This window comes from Sminthopsis crassicaudata, chromosome 3 (assembly GCF_048593235.1).
Source record: "Sminthopsis crassicaudata isolate SCR6 chromosome 3, ASM4859323v1, whole genome shotgun sequence".
NCBI lineage: Eukaryota > Metazoa > Chordata > Mammalia > Dasyuromorphia > Dasyuridae > Sminthopsis > Sminthopsis crassicaudata.
In genome coordinates, this window is record NC_133619.1 from 3,804,430 (window position 1) to 3,826,540 (window position 22,111).

General features: G+C 37.8%; 1 protein-coding gene across 1 annotated transcript in view; it reads left to right on the top strand.

Annotated features, from left to right (window-relative positions):
• Positions 1–22,111, top strand: part of FGF12 (fibroblast growth factor 12) — a 212,827-nt gene that overhangs the window by 17,288 nt on the left and 173,428 nt on the right. The window contains 2 exon segments of the mRNA XM_074297863.1: positions 19,584–19,647; positions 19,649–19,694. Coding sequence (XP_074153964.1) covers positions 19,584–19,647; positions 19,649–19,694 — 110 coding nt within the window.

Consider the following 22,111-nt stretch of genomic DNA (forward strand, 5'->3'; position numbering starts at 1 on the left):
GGATTGCCTTGTACCATTGAATGGCTGGGAAACCAAATCTTTCATAGTTGATCTTGCTGATACTATGTACAATATATTCCTAGTTCTGCTTGTTTCACTCAGCATCAGTTCCTATAAATCTTTCCAGGCCTTTCTAAAATCAGCTTCTTCATCATTTTTATAGAGCAATAATATTCCATTACTTTCATGTACCATCACTTATTCAGCCATTGATGGGCATCCACTCATTTTCTAGTTCTTTGCCACCACAAATAGAGCTGCTATATTTTTGAACATGTGGGTCCTTTTCCCTCCTTTATGATTTCCTTGGGATACAGACCCAGCAGTGACACTTCTGGGTCAAAGGGTAGGCAGAGTTTGATAGTCCTTGGAGTATAGCTCCAAATTGCTCTCCAGAATGGATGGATAATATATAGGATTTTATATTTATTTTCATGTCCTTTCCTCCCTCCCCAAGTATCCAGTACAAAGGCAGGGTTTATCCTGGCTAGGAGGCCTCTCAAATATATATGCCCACTCTGGAAATGAAACTGTCCATTAGATTTTTCCTCCGCGTGCCTGGTACTCAACCAAAAAATTATTGTTTTTGAGCTTCATGAAGCTGCTCTAGATGTTAAAATGGGCCAAGTATTCCACCGGACTTCTGGGCCAGCTCCACACTTTAGGCTTTGCATAGGCTTGCTGGTAGGGAAAATCAAGGCCTTCTGCCCTGACCGAGAGACTGGAAATCTGACCCTTGTCTGAGAATTTAATAGTAAAGGTAATTTAGACATATAGGCCAGCAGTGCCAAACTGAAAAAGAAATACAGCACATTGACTCAGCAAAACTCAATTCAAAATCCAATACATATGTATTAAATGTCAGACAGTCTCTTAATCTCAAGGAACTTACAGTCTAATAGGGGGAGACAGCAACAAAAAAAGGCAGGAAAGGGAGAGGGCATGTGACATCAGTGGGTACCTTTCCTGGGGGCATCTTGTTCCATTTAATTGAAATTACCCAGGGCAATAGATACAAAGTGGAGAGAACTGAGAGTTCAGTTTCTGTCCCTCTGTAAAGGAAAGCATTAAGATGAGTTTGGTACTCTGCCCTGCAACCTTCCAATTAATTAGAAGAGGCTAAGGGATGGAGAGCCAGTCAATGCTTGGATTAGCAGCATGACAAAGTTTAGAAGTGCCTGTTGGGGAGAGGAGAGGAAGGAGAGGGACTGGGCTGCATTTTGTTCCATGGAATTATAAGCAGGCAAGGCAGCAGATGCAAAGAAATGTCAGGTATGGAGGGTTACTTCCTAACTTCCATAAAGGAGGAAGAATGTGTGTGTGTGTGTGTGTGTGTGTGTGTGTGTGTGTGTGTGTGTGTGTGTATTTTTTTTAAAAAAATTATTAAACATTTCCCAATTCCATTTTAATCTGGTTTGAGCTGCTCTCAGGAGTTTTACAGTCCAAGAATTTGACACCTTCTTGTTAAATTAAATCCTTCATTTAGGCAGATAAGGAAACTGATACTCAAAGGGAGAAAATTCCAATACCAAACATAAACTTTGTAGCTGATTTTTTGTTTTATATATATACACATATATACATATATACATATATATATATATATATACATATATGTCTATATCCATATCTATATATCTAGATATAGATATAGACATATATATATCTATGTATGTATTTTTTTTGCCTGCGCCTGTATGCATGTGTATGTGTATTCAAACAACAATATTTACAAGTATTTACCATATTCTAAACATTGGGCTAAAGAAAGCAAAAACAATGAAAAATAAAACTCTTGCCTTCAAGGAACTTCTAATCCATCAATGTCTTATTTGATTCTCAGAGAAAAACAAAAACAAAAACACTTGGAGGAAGGCCCTCAAAGGTGTGATTCTTCCCATTTTTTACAGATAAAGAAACTTGGACTCAGAGAAATGAGGACCCTTTCCCCCTGTCAGTTATGGAGAGAAAATTGGATTTCAGGTCTCTTTTGAAGTCTCCCCTCCCCTACACTGACATTGGCATTCCATTGATGTAGCCCTTTTTTTGCCTTTCTACTAGAAGAAACACTTAGTTGTAATGGGGAACGGATGTGATCAACTGCATCATGGTCCCTGTGCATTTAGACACAATCTACAACCTGTTCTGTGCTGGTCCCCATTCTAGGTGCCAGAAGGAAGAGAATGTGGAAATCAGTGCAGCCAAACATAGCTCTTCTAGTCCCTACCTAACAAACAATAATGTTGGAAGATTGATTCAACTCCAGATATTCTCTTGCCATTTCAGTTATGCTGATGTGCCCAATTAGCTAGTTCTACCTAAAAGTGTCAACTTTTCTTTAAAAGGCATCAAGATTCCTCACTTTCCTTTAAAAAAAGAATCACGACAATGAAGGTAGATTACAGATCTCCTTGCCTCTTTTAAGGTTGGTTGAGGTCCTAGGCATTTGGCCCACCAGCTATTTTGGGATATACATTTGGCTGGCATTCACAGCCTTCCATAAACCCAAGCTATTTTCCTCCATCATCATCAACCAACAGTGTTGAATGGCTATTTTGTATAGAGAGCATGCTATGCAAAATATTTCCAGCTTAATGTGCCAGTACATCCAGGAATAGAATGTCTTGGCCCTTATGGAAGGAGGTTCTCTGGAATATGATGTACTTGAACCCCTCAGCTTGAAATAAAAAGTGAAAGGGACCTTAATCCACATTATTAGGACACATTTCTATATTAAATATTAAAAAAACCTAATTTGATGCAATAGAATGTAAGTTCATTGAAAGACTTTTTGCTTCTTTCTTTCTTCCCCTCCTTCCCCCTCTCCTTCTCCTTCTTTTTCTCCTCCTTATCCTTCTTCTTTTACTTTTTTCTTCTTCTCATTCTTGTTCTTATTCTTCTCCTTCTTTCTTATTCTCTCTCTCTCTCTCTCTCTCTCTCTCTGTCTGTCTCTCTCTCTCTCTCTCTCTGTCTGTCTCTCTCTCTCTCTCTGTCTCTCTTTCTCCTCTCAATCTTAACCCTAATTTTCAACACACTGAAAATCCAGAAATCCCTTTCCTTCTGGTGCTTATTTAAAATAGCACATTGCTAAATGTGTTACATTGAGTTAATTCTATCATACCAAGTATGCTAAACTCATGACAAGAATAAAATAAAGATAAAGGTTTTAGTGACTGTTCGCCTCAGTTATCTATGAAACATTGTAATGCATAATATAAAAAGTACATCGCCTTGACCATTCTTCTTCCACTCCATATGATTCTGTTCATAATTATCATATTAAGAATATGGTCCTTGTATTGCTGTAGGATTAGAGCGAGTCATATAAAAGGGATCCAATTTTGAATATTTCTCATACATTTTGATACAAATAGGGAACTGTCATTATTATTCAAAATCTTGTCAATAGTGAGTTTTATTTGCTTTTCTTTAATAACATTTTTCTCAATTTCAACTAACTTGGCTTTTTAAAAAATGGGATGAAAAGTACCATAGATTTGCCATATATTTCAAACATATCAACTGAGGATTTAAAAAAAAAAACTCTCAATATGTTGACCTGAGTATTTGTTATATATATATATATATATATATATATATATATATATATATATAATATGTATAATATTAAACAAATGTAGAATTATTTATATATAAATGAAATAAATTAATTGAAATTTGAATGATTTTGAAATAATTTCTACCCCTTTTTTCCCTTTAAAAATAAGATAATTTAAAATTAAATCTTAGAATCAAAGAAAGGACATTAGTGAAATAAAACATCATCAGCAAATTAGATTTGGCCATTCCTCTAGCTGACAAAGGGATGAGTTTTAGACAATCTAAAACAAGAGTTTTAGAGTTTCACAAATTGAAATGGGTTTCCTAGGCAGTAGATGTAGCATGGATAAAGAGCACCTGGATTCTCAAGTTTGCTTGCAAATATCAGGATAGCCTTGAAAGAGTAAATGAGTTTTATACTTGTAGAGAAAAAGCAACAGCAACAATAAACTGCCAGGCAAATACTTAAATAAAGCAAAGAATTAAATAGCACAATTAAGTTAGTTTTTTTCCTAAAAACAAGTTCAATTGGGGAGGATGAGGATGTAGTTATGGACCTTTCTGAACTTTAAAAAGGAGAATTATTATGATGACTGTTATGTGGGATCCCATCAACTTCTGCCTCATTTTTACAGCTCAGGAAACTGAGCCCAGACAGCTTTAATAGTTGCTTATGATTGGTTAGTTAAGAAGGGCCTGGACCAAGGGCAGTGCTTTGTTTTTTGTTTGTTTGTTTGTTTGTTTTCCATTTGACACCTTTTTGTTGCCTGCATCTTAAACAATTCATTCTATCATTTTCTTCATCAGAAGGTTTTATTGTTGGTGTTATTCTTGAATGCACACTTTGTGAGTTCTCTGTGACAAGAGTTGAAACCTAACCAGATTTCCTCCAGTAGCAGCCAGTTGGCCTGTACTTGGCAAATGCAAACTTCTATGCAAAATTCTTTTAATATTGATTGAATTAAAACATAATTAAGATAATTGTATTGAAAATCGTAAAACATGCTAACTGGCTATTAGTGCTTTTTTAGGAAATCTGTGATTTTGGATTATGTATGTCTCTCCCTATCTCCACGAATATAGAACATTAAAAGTTCATTAGAGTCACTTATTGCATTTGAACCTAATTAAGATTCTGACATGTTGACTGTCTCATCCATGGCCATCGTGCTATATATAATAGGCTGCTTGGGAATGCAGTAGGTTCCCCTGCAATGAAGGCATTCAAGAACAAAACCCTGCACAATAACTTTGTTAATGTGCTGTGAAATATCTGGCTATAGTAGAGGGGTATCAATTGATTCCCCCCAGTCACAAACAGGGTACACCCTGATTATGTTTGTAGAAACTGCACATAATGGAAGTCTCTTTGATTGTATGATGACCTATATACAATGACATATCTTGGTGGAAAATATGTGAATGGAAAAGGAGGTGCACTCATCCATAGCCCAAGTGCTATGTGGATACTCTGATGATACTCTGCAGAAAGCTTCTCATGTGTAATCATCCAGGATTACAAGTTATGAGTGAGTGGCTAGTCTTGTTTTTTGAGGGGTCACCCCTAGGAGTATGAGCACAGACCCAGGGAACTATTATGATATCAGAGAACAAAATGGTTTCACTTAATTGAGAACTTGAAGTGAAGTAAAAAGGCATTCTCCAAATTAGTTATTCATTTTGACTCTGGTTCTTTATTTCCTTAAAAATTCTGCTAAAAATATTTGGGCATTCCTGGCACATAGGAGGTGTTTAATAAATATTTATTAATTGATTTATTGATTGATTTTCCAAATTATTTTTCAGAATGACTACACAAATCCATATAGTTATCAACTCATCAATATACCTATCTTAAACTTTCCAACCTCCACTCTTCCCATATTTTGATATACTTACCAATTTGTTGGATGAGTTGGAATTCATCTTTGTTTTGATTTATTGTTCTGGTCAGTCATTTTCCATTGTTCCTGGGCAACTTGTGACCCCATTTGTGATTTTCTTGATAAAAATCCTGGAGTGGTTCATCATTTCCAACTCCAGTGCATTTTATGCACGAGGAAACTAAGGGCAACAGGATTAAATGCTTTTCTTGGGTTATTTAGCTAGTAAATATCTGAAGTCAAATTTGAATTCAGGGTAATGAGTGTTCCTGATTTCCAGCCTAGTTCTCAGTTCACTATGGTGGCTTCAATTTCCCTGATTTGTATTTCTCTTATTATGGATAATTTAGCGTGTGCTTTCTTCTCAATGTTACTTTTCATTCCTTTTTAGGAAAACTCCCTCCTCGTATTGTTGACAACTTGACCATTTGTCTATTGGAAAATGGCTCTTATTCTTATATATTCATACTATTCTTGGTATATATTATGTTATTCTTATACTATATTATTCTTAATAATGGCCCATGTATCTTACCCACTAGAACGTTTTTGCCTCATAAGTGATTTCTCTTTTAATTGTAGATAATCTTGTTTATGAACTTTTTATTCAATTTTCTGTATTGAGAATTATCTATTTTATATTTTATAGTCCCCCTTTATAGTCCCCTTATCATTTAAATAGGGATTCATCCATAGGTGTATTTGTACATAATATATCTTTATGTATAGTTTCACCTTTATATTTAGGTGAGATACACAATATTTAGAACACATCCATTTGTTCATCATTGCAGTATACAGTAGAATATTTTATTAGTCTAAAATTTAAATGGGGAAGAAATCGGAATTATATTTGATATATTATAGTGAATTTATTATTTAAAGTGCATCACCACAAGCCAAAATAAATCAGGTATATATCAATCTAACAAGACACATATGAGTGCCTCCTTCCAACCACATTCATTCATTTGTCTGACAATTTTATTCATTCATTTATTTATCTATATATATTTATTTGTTTGGAATCACAATTATCTCACATACTTCTAAATTGGGAGTTCATTTAAATTAATGAAAAGTAAATTTTGTGATTTGAATTATGGTTTGGCAATGCATGGATCTTCGGGTCATAAATCAGCCAGCAGTTTGTTATAACAGATGAAGTCTCAAAAGGAAACCAGAACAATAATGGTGAAGGAGGTTGATTTAAACTGAAGACAAAAAGAACTTGTAAAAGTCTATGAACTATGCAGCCCTAGATGATTTCCCTTTAAGGGTCTCATTTAGCAAGCCTCGGTAGGATTGGATTAGGAATATGGCAGAAGGAACATTAACTCACATATGGGTTGGACTAGATGAGGCCAGTGATGTCTGATCTTACTAGAGCATTCTGAAATGCAGAAACAAGGCAGAATGCAGTGAAGACTGATGGGAAGGAAGCCAGCTTCAGGGAAAGCAACCATCTCAAATCCAATTCGAAACTATTTTACCTTTCCTCTGCAGCTGTGGGGGGAACTAGGTCTGCCAGAGGTTGACCTTTCAAAAGAGAGAAGGAAGAAAGCCTTGCTTTATTGTATTAAGAATTTCTCTGGTACTTTGGGTCAAAGATTAGCTCTTTATGACAGTCCTGAAAATAATGCTCTAGACAAATTCTCTGTGGCCTATTTGGATTCAGTCTGGGCTCTGCAGACAACAGTTGTTGTTTTTTCCACCTTTCCCTAATTAGCTGGTTGTTCACTAATGAACAAATGCCTAATGTCATAATAGGGAAGTCCCCTTCAGGAGATGAAAAGCACTCTTTGTATTGTTTTTCCATCACATTGTGTTCTTTATGTTTGTTGGAATTTTCACAAATATATTATTTAAGTGGGATAACTATTTTTTTCTTTCTTTTTTTTCTTTTTCTTTTTCTTTTTTTTTTTTTTTTTTGATGAAAAAGGATTTGAGAGACCCAAAGATTGAAATTTCATGTGCTAAGCTCTTTCAGTGCTTGGAGATCTCATTATTATAATATAGCTACATTTTTAAGGCTCTTGAATTCTAACTTCGACTTCAAACGTGAGCCTTACACAAGGGTGGGGTATATTTATATCTCCTGACATTTCAAGCACCAGGAAAAGATTTACATATTAAACAAGTCTTTCTATCTCCAAACAGCCACACCCAGCTTCCATAGCATCAGATCTGTTTTGAACAAAATAATTAAGAACAATAGAGGCATCTAGATGGTCCAGCCGGTAGAACCCAGATCCTGGAATCAGGAAGACCTGAGTTCAAATGTAACCTCAGACACTTATTAGTTTTATAACCCTGAGCCACAACAACAATGCAGAATGGGCCTTGATGGTCCTTTTTAACTCTAAGCATTTTCTTGTTTTATAGATAAATTGTTTTATAGATAAATATCTGTTTCTGCCCTCCACCACTACCACCTACTTTCTTGCTTCATTTTCCAGATGAGGAATTTGAGGTCCAGAGAAGTGAACTTCTTTGACAAGTCAAAAAGCCCAGCTCTGTCCTTTACAATCTTTCCGCTGCATGCACAGTGCTTCCTGTGTGTGTGCTTCCTCTGGGCCATTGGTTGGATCATCCCATGTTCTGCTAAGATCTGTACTGTCTAGCATTTCCCAGAATTTTAAATATCACCTTTTCTTCTTCCTCTTCAGCTGATTGGTCATATAAAGTTATTTTATATTGACTTTCTAGATTATTCTAGAGGCCTGTAGTTGGAGAAGTTTGTGGCTATCTCTGCCAGAGCAGAGATGATGAGAGCTCCCAAAAATAAAAGAAAAATTTTCCTCCTCCGGCTTCCTCAATCTCCTAAATGTTCTGCAGATGTATTCAAGTTCAGAAACGTCCTAGTCTGTACTTAGTCTGGAATACAGGTACTACCCAAATCTGATGGGCAGAGGAGGTAGGGGCCATCACTTACCCAAAGCCAAAGCACCCAGAAAGCCACAAATCTTGACTTTTAGCCCAGATGTCACAATTATAAGCACACACATCTATTGTGTTTCATAGTAACCATCTAGAGAGAGCTCTGAAAATTCATTATAAATCAGTAGAAGGAATTGGGCATGAAGTCTGGACTTAGAGATATATGTTTATGTAGAGCTCTACATGAAGTGCACAACTCAGGGCTTAGGTTAGAAATGGGAACCTATCAACTTTCTCAAAACTTCTATGAGTGGGGTAGTCTTCAGACACAGGAAAATGATGTTTATGTTTCACCCTGCCCTCATCAGGATGCATGTGGAGCATTTCAGTTTGGGTTTGGGTCCCGTAGTATAGAGGGGCAGGATGAACTCTTAGAGAGTGAGTGAGCTGGTGAGGCCTTGGGTATGCTAAGTTGAGGTCATGATTTGAGGAGGAAGAAGGGGTTTGCCCTGTGTCTTGTTTAGTAAATGAGTAAAATTCTGGTACTACCCAGAGTGAGGAGTCAGAGAAACAAATTGGCCTCTTGGTCATGACCCATCTCTTAACATGAATATTATCATGGAACTATACCCTCCTCTCCGGGATTTCTCATTTAATGTGGGGCAAGAATTAGCACCCATTGACATCTCTAGTTGTCAGATCATGAATTTAAAGCTGGACCTTGGAAGCCATGAAATCCAGCCCCTTACTTCCTAAATGCGGAAACAGGCTCAATTTATTAAATGACTTGCCAAAGCTTGTGCAGCTGTTTAATACTGGAGTCAACATTAGAATTCATGTCTTCATGTTCCTTAGCTCACTAGTCTATATAAAAACTGAGTCCTAATTTCATATCTTGGCTTTAACACTCACTGATTGTGGACCTTGACTAAAGTCCTTAATTCCTCAGTACCTCAGTCTCCCCAGGAAAATGGAGACAATACCTATCATGCTAAAGTTCAATTCAATTCAATTTATAGAATGATAGATGAGAACCTGTCAGCGCCTTAAAGAAACCATCTAGTACAGAGATTTTGTTGTCGCAAACTCCTTTGTTTCTATTGACATCTAGCAATCCCTTCTTAGAATTGTGTTTGTGGTCTATATTCATGATTGAAGGAAAAATTAAGTGTCAATGAGAAATTAATGAATATATATTTCCCTTTCTATTCAAGAGGATTTGTGTCTGTGCATGTATATGCATAATGGGAGAGGCCTGTGGGAGGTCTAGCCATCTTGGAGAATTATGGGATACTGACCTCAAGCTTTAGCCTTGAGAAGAAAATAGCACCTGGATGGTCCATCCTCCTGCCACAGGCTTTTTTGCCTCAGGAATTATGTGCCTGCCCTCCCTTGGCTGGCAATGTGTCCCTGGAGAGCACTCTTCCCCAAAATGCAATGCTTCTCTCTCCCTGGATGGAGGCTGCAGGTAGCCAAGTCTTGCCTTTTGTCAAGGTCATTTGATTTAGTGTGAATCCTGCTTGGTAAAAATGGAGTTGCTGAGTCCCGTTGCTGCTGCTATCAGCTTGATGCAGCAGTGAATGAAGAAGATAACTCAAGAGGAAAAAGAGCAGTGGCCTGAGGCATTCCAATTTAAAAAGGCAAGGCAATAACACAAAATACCTCAACTGTGGCTTCAGCCACTCTGGGGAAGCCCCTTACAAAGTCTGGGGCCCCTGAAGACAATCAGCTGGCCCCCAGGCCCTTCTTTAGCTGTCTCTTTCATGGCATTTTGGTTGTTTTCTGTGAAGTGGGTTGAGTGGAGGCAAGTGCAGGTGCAATGCTTTCAGCTACAGAAATCCTATTGGTCTCATGCAGGGGCAGCTTGGGCTCCCACTGGCTAAAGAAGCCTGGTGACTTTCACACCCAGTGTGTATTACCACTAAAGGAAGCCCGATCTGGTGAACCCCAGGGGATGTTGGATCCGACTATTGGGCAGCCCAGTCCCAAAATGCAGCTCCTCCCTTTCCCCAATCTTTGTCTGGGCTGCCTCTCCTTTCCCTTTTCTCCTCTACTTTTCTTCCCCCATTTCCTTTGGCCCATCCCACATGCCTGCAGAGAATTCTAGGTAAAGGCCATGACTGGATGAAGCCAGACTGCTGCTCCCTTGCCATTTCTCTAAAACCTAAATATGATGACAGCCACACAAGCCCTGCTGCCAGGTCAGGTGTTTCCCTGAGGAACAGACAGACTTATTTTATGCGGGTGTTTCCCGACCCATACCGTATGGAGGGTGACGGTGCCATAGCTTCTGTATTCTGCCTCCCACTCACCTTCCCTGATGCTTTCTGCAATGTCTTAAAGCAGAAGGGTATGCTTCCACATTACAAGAGTCCATGCAAGCTTCAGCAGGTTGAGACCTTACATCTGGCAGGCAACATTCATCTAAAGGGATGTGCATTAGCCAGTGATTGATCACAAAAGAGCCAGATCTTGTCCAGTGCCATGCAAGGCATTTATGGAGCGTGCTATGTCTGGATATTTGGAATCATCGAGTAACCTGCTTTGTTCCAACAAGAGCTCAGAGGTGAATAAAATCATTTTATTTTAATTGCTTTCCAATAACGAAGTCAGAAACCTCCCCAGAGAAGAAAGAAAGGAGGACGTGTTACCCAGTGGTCATTCTTTAAGGGCATGGCTAGTATAGCTTTCCAGATTTCTGGAGGAGTAAGAAACCTTACCCAGCAATTGTTTCTCTAAAGAAATCTCCTTGTAGCATCTCTGACAGAAGACCATCCAGTCTCCACTTGCCTACCTTCAAAGGCAAGGACCTCACTTAATTGCTGAGAAGGTTGAATTGCCCTAAGTTCCCAGTGATCTTTCTTAGTGTTTGTCTGATTGAGTCATTGGTGCCTAATAAATGCTTGTGGTTGACTCTACCTTAAGGAATTGATATATTTTATTCTGGTAAGACAAAGTTTCCCAGAAAACACTCTTTTCCTCTGCACAGTGCATTCCTTCCCCAAACACTTGATTGATTGCTAGTATCCATGAAGGAGGGAGGGGCTTCCTTGAGTCCCTTGACACTGGAACAGTGGGGTCCTATTGCTGCCCTTTAGATCTCAGCAGTTTGGTATCTTTCCAAGGGGACTTCCTGCATCTTATTGAAATCATTGCGTGGTTGACATTGGGCTGTGCTTTCCTCATTAGGGAGCTATAATTGTTAGGGAGTTTTTTCTTCCTATCATTAAACTAAAATGTTCATGTTTTTTTTTTTTTTTTTTTTAACATTCATCTAATCAACCCATGTTTTGCTTTCTAGTTTGTTCACTCTTTCAGTTATTGGAAGATAGTGATTATGTTCTGCACCTTCTCTCACCCAAATCTCTTCAATCCCCTTATGCTTTCCTTTTTCTTTCTTTTAAATTTTCTTTTTTAACTTTTTGAAGCATAGTTATTTTGTTGTTGGTGCACATTCTCCCCTTCTTCTGTGACCTCCTCCTCCCAATAAGAAGTCAAGAAAATAAAACTTATTATAAATATGCATAATCATATAGCCAAGTGAAGGATGGATAGAGTGTCAAGCCTGGAATCAGGAGACATCTCCGTGAGTTTAAATCTTACTTCAGATACTTACTACCTATGGGACCCTGGGCAAGTTACTTAACCCTATTTGCCTCAGTTTCCTTATCTGTAAAATGAATTTGAGAAGGAAATGCTAAACTATTTCAGGATCTTTCCCAGGAAAATTCCAAATGGGGTCTTGAAGATTTGGACACAACTGCAAAATAAATAAGCAGTAGTCATACAGAACACATTTCTACATTAGCTTTGTGTGCCCTAGGAAGAAAAGGAAGGACAAAGGAAGGAAGGAAGGAAGGAAGGAAGGAAGGAAGGAAGGAAGGAAGGAAGGAAGAAGGAAGGAAGGAAGGAAGGAAGGAGGAGGAAAATGCTTTTAATTTGCACTTTGAGTTCATCAGCTCTTGATGTGGAGATGGATAGCAGTTTACTCATGACTCCATTGGAAATGTGGTGGTATATTGTGGTCATCAAATTTACCAAGACTTCCAAAGCTGACTATCTTTACAATATTGCTGTGTTATTAAATAGAATTCTTTGTTCTTTTAGATGTTCTTAGAGGAATTGTAAAATCCTTGATTTAGAGGTTTTAAGGGACTTTAGTGGTCATATAAGCCAATACTCTCATTGTACTTACAAAATTTGAGGGCCAAAGGCTGACCCACCTTCCCATGGTCTCATGAGTAGTAAAGACAGAAGTTTAGGTCCAATGACTCTAAATCAGATGATCTTTCCACAGGTTCATTGCCATATTCACTCTCTCTCTCTCTCTCGTCTCTTCTCTCTCTCTCTCCTCTCTCTCTCTCCTTCTCTCTCTCTCTCTCTCTCTCTCTCTCTCTCTCCTTTCTCTCTCTGTCTCTCTCTGTCTCTGTCTCTCTCTCTCTCTCTCTCTCTCTCTCTCTCTCTCTCCTTTCTCTCTCTCTCTCTGTCTTTCTCTCTCTCTCTCTCTCTCTCTCTCTCTCTCTCTCTCTCTCTCTCTCTCTCTCTCTCTGTCTCTCTCTGTCTCTCTCTCTGTCTCTGTCTCTCTGTCTCTGTCTGTCTCTCTGTCTCTGTCTGTCTGTCTGTCTCTCTCTCTCTCTCTCTCTCTCTCTCTCTCTCTCTCTCTCTCTTTTTATTCATTGACCAAATAAGTTCAAGATAATTTGGAAAATGACCCTAGTGACTGGTGAAATCAGCCTTCATGTAGATTCTATAATCAAGGCTGGGTTTTAAGAAATGGAAGTGAGGAGGTTTAGAGGTCATTCACTACAAAAGCATAGAGGAAGAGGACAGTGTATCAAGAATGAGAAATGCAAAGAAATCCAGTTTGAAATTAGTAGGAAAGGAAGGAAAAAGACTGGAAAAATTGTATGTAGATGGTAGTGATGGGCTTTAGAAGTCCGAGGAGTTTACTTTTGACTGTGGAGACAATAGAACCCATTGGGCAGTTTTGTCAGTCAGTGGCCACTCCCCACTTTTTCCTTAAGGTTAAATGTTTTCATTGAAATACTCCCACCTTGACTGTTTTAGGTTTTGCTTTCTGGGACCCACCAGAGCAAGTTGAATATAGATGCCAGGCAGAAATTGTTCAGGACTTCTGACTGTGGTGTCTTCTGGAAGGACACAGCATATGCATCTGTTGTTGAGGAATAAAAAATGTGACTTTAGAATTTCACATTGGTTAAATACAGAAAAGTAAGCCATTGTGGAAGATATATAATATTGAACGACTTGGGGCAGATCTGGACTTGTTTCTTCTCTGCCCTAAATCCTTCAGGGACCCTTTCTTGCCAAGTCTTTTGATGCAGGAAAGGTTGTGTTCACCAGGTGATTTCATGGGAATCTTGATCTCTTCTAATGCAGCAAACATTTATTTAATGGCCCTACATATGGGGGGCATTGGCTTTCATATCTGTGTTCTAATCTGTTGTTTATATGAACCAGCCAACTCTAAATATCCCAGACCAGATTTTGTTCTGGAATTGCTGCTTGCAGCAAGGTGCCAATTGTAAGCCCCTTTTAGCTTCAGCCTCTTTTGTGACTCGGAGCCCTTGGATGCCATGGTTCCCACCTGCTTGTTCTACCTTCTTCTTCTTTGTGTCATCTCTATGGCCTCTTTCCTCTTGATGTCCCAAATGAAGACTTGTTTTGAGACTCCTTCTTCCATTCCTCACCCCTAAGTATAACTTCCTCGCTTGACCACCTCCATATCTCAACTCATGAATTGTCAATTTGCCTCAAACCCTATGAAGCAGGATACCAATTGTCTTTTCTTCCCTTCTCCCCACACCTGGCACTCCTCCCCCATTGGCTTTCTTTTCCTTCTTGGCTGGGTAGCCAGCTAGTGTCCCCACAAATCAAGGTATACAGGCCAAGCTTGTGGTCTTTTCTGAGAGATTTCTTAAGAATTGAATCAATCAATATAACCATAAGCATTTTAAACATCAAAATCCTAGTCGCTGTAAAAAATACTTGTATAGAATTGAAACAAATTATGTTATAGCCTCAAATGACAAGATTGGTTTTTACTTATATTTGTATTCATATTTGCAAACCATATAATGGGCACACCAATTACACACACACACACATACACACACACACAACATGTGTTACAAACATATATATGCATTATCTCATACAACATACTATGCATGCATGGTACCTGATGTTCATCATGGGTGTCCCCCAGAGTTCTGGGCCTTTCCTCTTCTCCCCCATCCTAGTTCACTTGGTGGTTTTGTCAGCTCCCACTGATTTCATTATCCTTTCTCTGCTAAGGATTTTTGTTCCTACCTTTCCTGCTTCAGTCTCTCTGCTGATCTCTGATTTTGCATTTCCAACTGCTTTTCAGCTGTCTCAAGCTGGGTGTTCAGCAGACATCTTAAACTGAACATGTCCGAAACAGAACTCATTCTCTTTACCCCTAAACTTCCCACCTCCTCTGTCTTCTCTTCTGTATTATTGTAAAGAGCAACAGCATCTTCCCAGTCCCTTAGATTCACAACCTAACCTAGTTATCATTCTGGACCCCTCGCTGGCTGTCTCTCACCATTACATTCAATCTATTGCCAACATCTGTCAATTCCATCTTTATGACATTTCTGACTCCACTTCTCGCTCCTGACTCCCTCCTTCTCTCCTCTGAACTTGCCCCATTTTAGTGCAGGCTCCTCACGCCTGGACTATTTCAATAGCTTCTGGAGTTCTGCCTGCCTCAAGCCACTCTCTGCTTTAATACATCCTCTATTCAGTCACTGAAGGGTCCGATTTTACTAAAGCCCAGGTCTTATCATCTCTACTCAGTCAACTCTAGTGCCTTCCGATCACCTTGGAGTATTACAAACAATAATCCTCTGCTTCTCCTTCAAAGTCATCCATAAACTCACCTCCCTCCTACCTTTCTAGCCTTCTTCCTCTCAGGCTGAGAACATCAGTTTTTTTTTTTTTTTTTTTTTAATTCCATTCATTCATTCATTTATTTATTTATTTGTTTGTTTGTTTGTTCGCTTGTTTATTTATTTATTTATTTATCTGTTTGTTTGTTTATTTATTTATTTATTTATTTATTTATTTATTTATTTATTTATTTAATCCGTTCATTTCATTCATCTATTCATTCATCTATTTATTCATTCATTTATTTATTTGTTCATTTATTCACCCATCCATTTATTTATTTATTTATATCTATTTATCTATCTATCTATCTATCTATCTATCTATCTATCTACCTACCTACCTATCTATCTATTTATTTATTTGTTTGTTTGTTTGTTTGTTTATTTATTTTTATCATTCCATCTCTTGTCTCCAGGAATTTTTTTTCTCATCTATTCTCCATGTCTGATGCACTTTCTCCTTATCTCTGCCCTATCACTTTCTTGGCTTTACTTAAGTCCCAACTAAAATCCCATTTTCTGTGGGAAGACTTTCCCAGATCCTCTTAATTTCAGTATTTCCCCTTTTTCACTTAATTCCCATTTTTCCTGTACATAGCTTGTTTGGAGAATACTAGTTTGTTTATATTATGTTTCCTCTACTAGACTGGGAGCACTTTGAGGGGAGAATATGGATTTTGTTTCTTTTTGCATTCTAGTGATAGCACAGTGCCTGGCACTCAGTAGCAAATGTTTATAGACTGATAAAAAGGGATCACATTCGCACACTTAATCACTGGAACAAACACAAAAAGTCCAGTTGTTCCTTTGTAACTAGCACAGCAGAGTGCCTTTAAAATCTTGGATCATCTCAATTACTTTTGGGGGGGGCTCTTCCAGCTCTGACACTCGAGGGACCTAGGAGCTCACCTCTCATTAGCATCAACTGGAGTTATCAGCCCCAATTCCCAGAGCTCTCTTGGCAGAGCTTCCTATGACAGGAAGGCTATTTTGATAAAAACAGTGAGCCTGGTGAAAAGCAAACAGAATTTGCAGACACCATTTAATACTGTAATATTACAGGGAGGCCACATATTCCGATGCATGGGAGACCTCCCTCATGTCTATGTGATGTGCTTTTTTTTTTCAATGATGCTAATCACAGACTGTGTGCTGCCCCGACCCCCATCCCTAGCCTGGGCAACTTCTTCACGTTCCCTACCCCCCCTTAAGTGGTCTCATTATTCTCTCCTAATATTCTTTTCTCCCCTCCCCCAACATGTTTTCTCTTGAAATGGAAGGAAAATCCATAGCATCCTTAGGTTTTTTTTTTTTTAACTCCTTGCCCATGTATGGAAAACCACTGAAAGAGAAGTTTTCTAAATGAGGTGGGAAATAAAATCTTAAATTCAACAGACATGTAAGAAGAGACTCCAGCTGACCTAGACATTGATCTGGGCTGAGGATCTGAGGACAAAGTCAAGAAGATTGCATCTAATAGGAGAATAAAACTTTGGGATATAAATAAATAGCTACCTATGGTTTTGGAGAAAGAGTGGCAGTGGAAATATGTAGGGGCCATTACATATAAATTGAGCCTTGAATGAAGATATAGAGTCTTGGGAGCAGATGAGAAGAAAGACTGTATTCAATGCATTGAACCTTGGCTTGTGCAAATGAACACAAGTAGGAGATAAATGCAGAGGTCAGAGATTAAATGGTCATTTAATTGGACTGGGACTGGAATGCATAAAAGTGGAGTCATGGATCTGGTAAGAGAAAGCTAGAGCCAATCATGAGAGGTCTGAGATTCTAGATTTAGAGAACAGCTGCTTTATCCTATAGATAAGAAGGGAGCTTAAGAGACAGCCCTTTAATAATCATCTTTTGGTTTGTTGATGGTTTAGAGAAGTGAAAGCTCTAGTAGCTGAAGATCAATTAGGAGATTATTGCAATAGTCTATTGGATCGGTGAAGAGAGCTTCAATAGGGTGGGGAGCTAATGAGTTGGAGAAAAGGGGGGGAATTTAAAATTTAAAAGATTGTATGGGAACAGAATTGGAAAGAAATGTCTAGGAAATGAGAGTACCTTCAGTCAAAATAGGGAACTTTGAAGGAGGGGGAGTTAAAAAAAAACATCATTTTGAATCAAAATAACCCCAAATTCTCACTGTTATTATGATTATTTCATGCCTATAATGGGATAATGGGAAGCAGAGTAGCTAAATTCTGAACTTTATGTGGGAACACCTGGGTTCAAAATCCCTTTCAGATACTAGATGCATGGCCAAGCCTCAAAGGTAGGTCAGTCAGGTTTAGATGGAGTATCACCTATCCTTTCCAAGCCTGAGGCAATTATATTACAATTAGAAAGTTGGTTTCATTTTGTTCTGATGGAATGACTCCCCCCCTTTCCCCAAGAAATTGCAGGCTTTTGATATGAGTGACAGGATATCTCAGCAGGACATCTCTTTGTTGGGGTTGCAGGTCCAAGTTCTATGTTCCATTCTGCTGAGACTGACAGTGTTTATGACATGGAAGGTTATAGACTATCAGTCTCTATCCGTTTTACTTTATCAACTTCTTTTTCCTTTCTTTTTTTATTAAAGCTTTTTATTTTTGAAAACGTATGGATGGATAATTTTTGACATTAATCCTTGCAAAACCTTGTGTTCCAATTTTCCCTCTCTTTCCCTCACTTCCCCCTAGACGGCAGGTAATCCAATATATGTTAAATATGGTATAAATTATGCTAAATCCAATATATACATACATATTTATACAATTATCTTGTTGCACAAGAAAAATCAGATCAAACAGAAAAAAAAAGATGAGAAAGAACATAAAATGCAAGCAACCAACAACAAAAGAAGTGAAAATTCTATGTTGTGATCCATACCCAGTTCCCACAGTTCTCTCTCTGGGCATAGATGGCTTTCTTCATCACAAGGTCATTGGGAGTGATCTGAATCATCTCATTGTTGACGAATTGATAGAATTGATAGAATAGAATTGATCATCCTATAATCTTGTTGTTGATGTTTCAATTTATTTTTCCAATCCTTCTAAAATTATCAGCATGTTTGACATAGCTGGCCCTTTAGCAAATCAAGGTCACCAGAATGTTCATCAAAGTGCAGGATTCTTTTTTCTTGTCCCCGAGTTTGTGTACTAAACAATGAGATTGGACTCATAATTGGGGTTGGGAGAACAGGTCAGTTGGAATGATGTCTCTACCCACCATGGCTATAGGAGTCAAGCTAGTGATCTTATCCCAAAAAGGCATTACATATTTCTTCATTTCTCCCTATATTTTCTATCATAGGAATAGTCAAATATCAGACCTTGGTTGATGAATAATTTAATGTGAACTTCCTACATGAAATAATATTTTGTATTTTCTTGTTGTGTCATTAATATTTCCTGTTATTCCTGTTTACACAGAACCCTTCCTTCTAAAAAAAGAAAAAAAAAAAAAAAAGCTAAATTGAACCAATCAACCTAGCAATCTTATTTAAATGTGCGTGCTATTCTGCCTATTGCAACATTCAGTTCTCCCATAAAAGGAGGGAAATTTGCTTTTATAGCATTTATTAAGAATTTGTGTTGCATTTGACATAGTGTTTTATGCTAGGGATATAAAGTGGTACCAGCCATTAAAATTAAACACAATTTTCCTTGAAGTCCCTTTTCCAAAGGCACATCATTTGCATCTGAAGCACTCTTTAGATATCTCAGGTAGACAAGGCTATTAGGTTGTGGTCTCTTTTGGCAGCACTGAGTTACTCTATTGTGATGTTGTATGGGCACAGGGCTCTAACAAATCTCACCCAGACTCCACTCATCTACTCCCAATCAACAACCATCAACAAGTTTTATTAAGTTTCTATTGTCAGGCACAATGCACACTGTTCATTGTATTCAAAGCATGGTAGCAAAAGAGATTGCAGAAGAATCCCATCACTTTCAATGACTGAAATGGAAGTGGAAATCCAAACCAAGTCTTTGAGCTGCAACATCAGGGACAAAACAGAGAGAATCTGTTTTTTTATTTTCTTTGTTTTTTAAGTTCCTTTGCATTCTCTTAGCTATTCAATGGGTAGTAATTAGCTTTCATTTATTTATATTGGTTGATAGCTACAAAGTACTATGATTTTCCCTCTGAAGAAAAAAAATTATTTAGATAGTCTGTCTCCTGAATACATTTTGAATTGTGCTATGGGCAGACTGCTTAAGGGATGCATAATTTATCCAGGATACCTTTTGACAACTTGTGGACATGTTTAACCATCTTTTATTTTAATTAAAAAAGTATGAATAACAATTTGATTTTGTTTTTGCAGAACCCAGCTGAAAGGAATTGTGACAAGGTTATTCAGCCAGCAGGGATATTTCCTGCAGATGCACCCCAGATGGGACAATTGATGGAACCAAGGACGAGAACAGTGACTACAGTAAGGACAGCTACTTTTAAAAAATTAAATCTAAATCAATGGAGTCCTTTAAGACACTTGTTTTTAAAGACAGTAACAAGAAAATGAAATGTCAATCTGCTGGTCTCATGTAATGATTAAGTGCATAGCCATTGATTTTCCTTTGTTCACCTTTTTTTTCCCCTTCCTCCCTCCCTCCCTCCCTCCCTCCCTCCCTCCCTTCCTCCCTCCCTTCCTCCCTCCCTCTCTCTCTCCCTTTCTTTCTTTCTTTCTCTTTCTTTCTTCTCTTTCTTCTTTCTTTCTTTCTTTCTTTCTTCTTTCTTTCTTTCTTTCTTTCTTTCTTTCTTTCTTTCCTTTCTTTCTTTCTTTCTTTCTTTCTTTCTTTCTTTCTTTCTTTCTTTCTTTTCTTTCTTTCTTTCTTCCTTCCTTTCTTCCTTCCTTTCTTTCTTCCTTTCTTTCTTTCTTTCTTTCTTTCTTTCTTTCTTTCTTTCTTTCTTTCTTTCTTTCTTTCTTTCTTTCTTTCTTCTTTCTTTCTTCTTTCTTTCTTTCTTCTTTCTTTCTTTCTTTCTTTCTTTCTTTCTTTCTTTCTTTCTTTCTTCTTCCTTCCTTCCTTCTTCCTTCCTTCCTTCCTTCCTTCCTTCCTTCCTTCCTTCCTTCCTTCCTTCCTTCCTTCCTTCCTTCCTTCCTTCCTTCCTTCCTTCCTTCCTTCCTTCCTTTCTTTCTCTTTCTCACTTTTATATAATGGTAATAGCAAGAATATTAACTCAAAAGGGAGAATTAAGTGCATCAGTTATCAGAGGTTGAAGAGAGCTCAGCAGTCATCTGGTTTTAAGACCCTAATTTTAGTTAAGGAAACTGAAGTACAGAGAAATAAGTGAGTACTCTGGCTTCCTCTGCTCAGTGTCTGAAACAAGCTTGGAACACAATCCTTCATTTGGAGAATTTAAGTCTTTGGACTCACAGCTGTTGGTTTGTTTTCACTGATTCCAGCTATTGACAATTGCCAGGTTTTGTTGCAATTTGTTAATGATCACAGAACTCATTACATTCATGATGGTGATAAAACTAATTATTATTAATGGTAACAACAATGAAGACATTCTAGTACAGACACATTGAATGCTAGCTATGAGTACTACTAGCTACCATTCTGTGTTGTACTTGAAAGTTTCCAAAGAACCTGAACAATGTTAGTCCACTTGATTAGAGATGCTTTATTAATTACAAAGCTGAAGCAATGGGAAATAATTAGGAAGAGCAACAGTTCTAGATGTTGTTTTTTATTTTTTTCTTTTTCTTTTCATTTTCCCAATTCTCCATTTTTTAATTCTTTGGAGCATTTCTATCTCATACTCCTAGATCGCAGGGAGACTTAAAAGCTTTTTTTCTATAAAAGTCCTGTGCCAATCGTACCCCACTGAACACTGTATCTTCATCCAGAATTCTTGCCAGTTTGGCAGACTGAATTCTCTTCTTGACACTTTGAAGATATATTTTAGATTCATAGATTTATAGATAGATGACATCTTAGAGATCATCTGGTCCAGTCCCTCCTCTATTTTTTACAAATAAGAAAGTTGAAGCTCAATTTTTAAGCAACTTGCCTAAGGTCACATGCTTCATAGCATCAGAACTTCAAATCCAGTATTATCTCTATTGTACTTTACTGCTTTTCAAATTGGGCACAGAAAGCTATTTCTCTCCCACATACATGATATATAAAATACATTTTTAAACAGATAGTGTGATTTATATCCAGCTCCTTCACTAATAACACAGGCATAGAAGAATGATTGTGAAGAATGGAGCAGTGAATAAAGTGCAAAACTCATTTTCCCCCCCTTTTCTTTCTCTTTCCCTTTATCCCTTCCTCCCTCCTTCTTTCTCAGATAAAGCTCAGCTCACTTCTGTTGATGTGCAGGGTCAGTTGTAATAAAACCTTATGAAATGCTATGTCCTCTAAAAGAAAAAAAGGGCTTTGCTATCTCAGCTCTTACTCCATCTTGCTGAATATCAGTTCCTTGCTAAGCCAGTAGTTCTGCTTCCTGGGGAGTCTGTTTCTGTGTATATATGTGGAACAGACTTGTCAAATTGAAAATGCAGTGGTTCTTCCAAAGTCGTTATGCAATTATTGATTGGTCTTTGGGTTAACATTAGATCATATTCATCATTCCAGGATTATTTCTTCTTAGTGTTTATCTAATCACTTTTTCTTTGTTTGAACATGGTATTTTATAAAAAGAAAAAAAATGTAAGTTACCCCCCCCAAAACAAACAAAAACATCCCAACAACAATCTGATTTTGGACAACAGCCTTTGGTCTGTTACTTAGATAGCTGCCTTAATCCAGACACAGACAACTGGGCACACAGATGTTTATGAAATATTACAGGTGTGGATTATTGTAAACCCTTCCTTAGCTGTTCCTGGAAAACCAA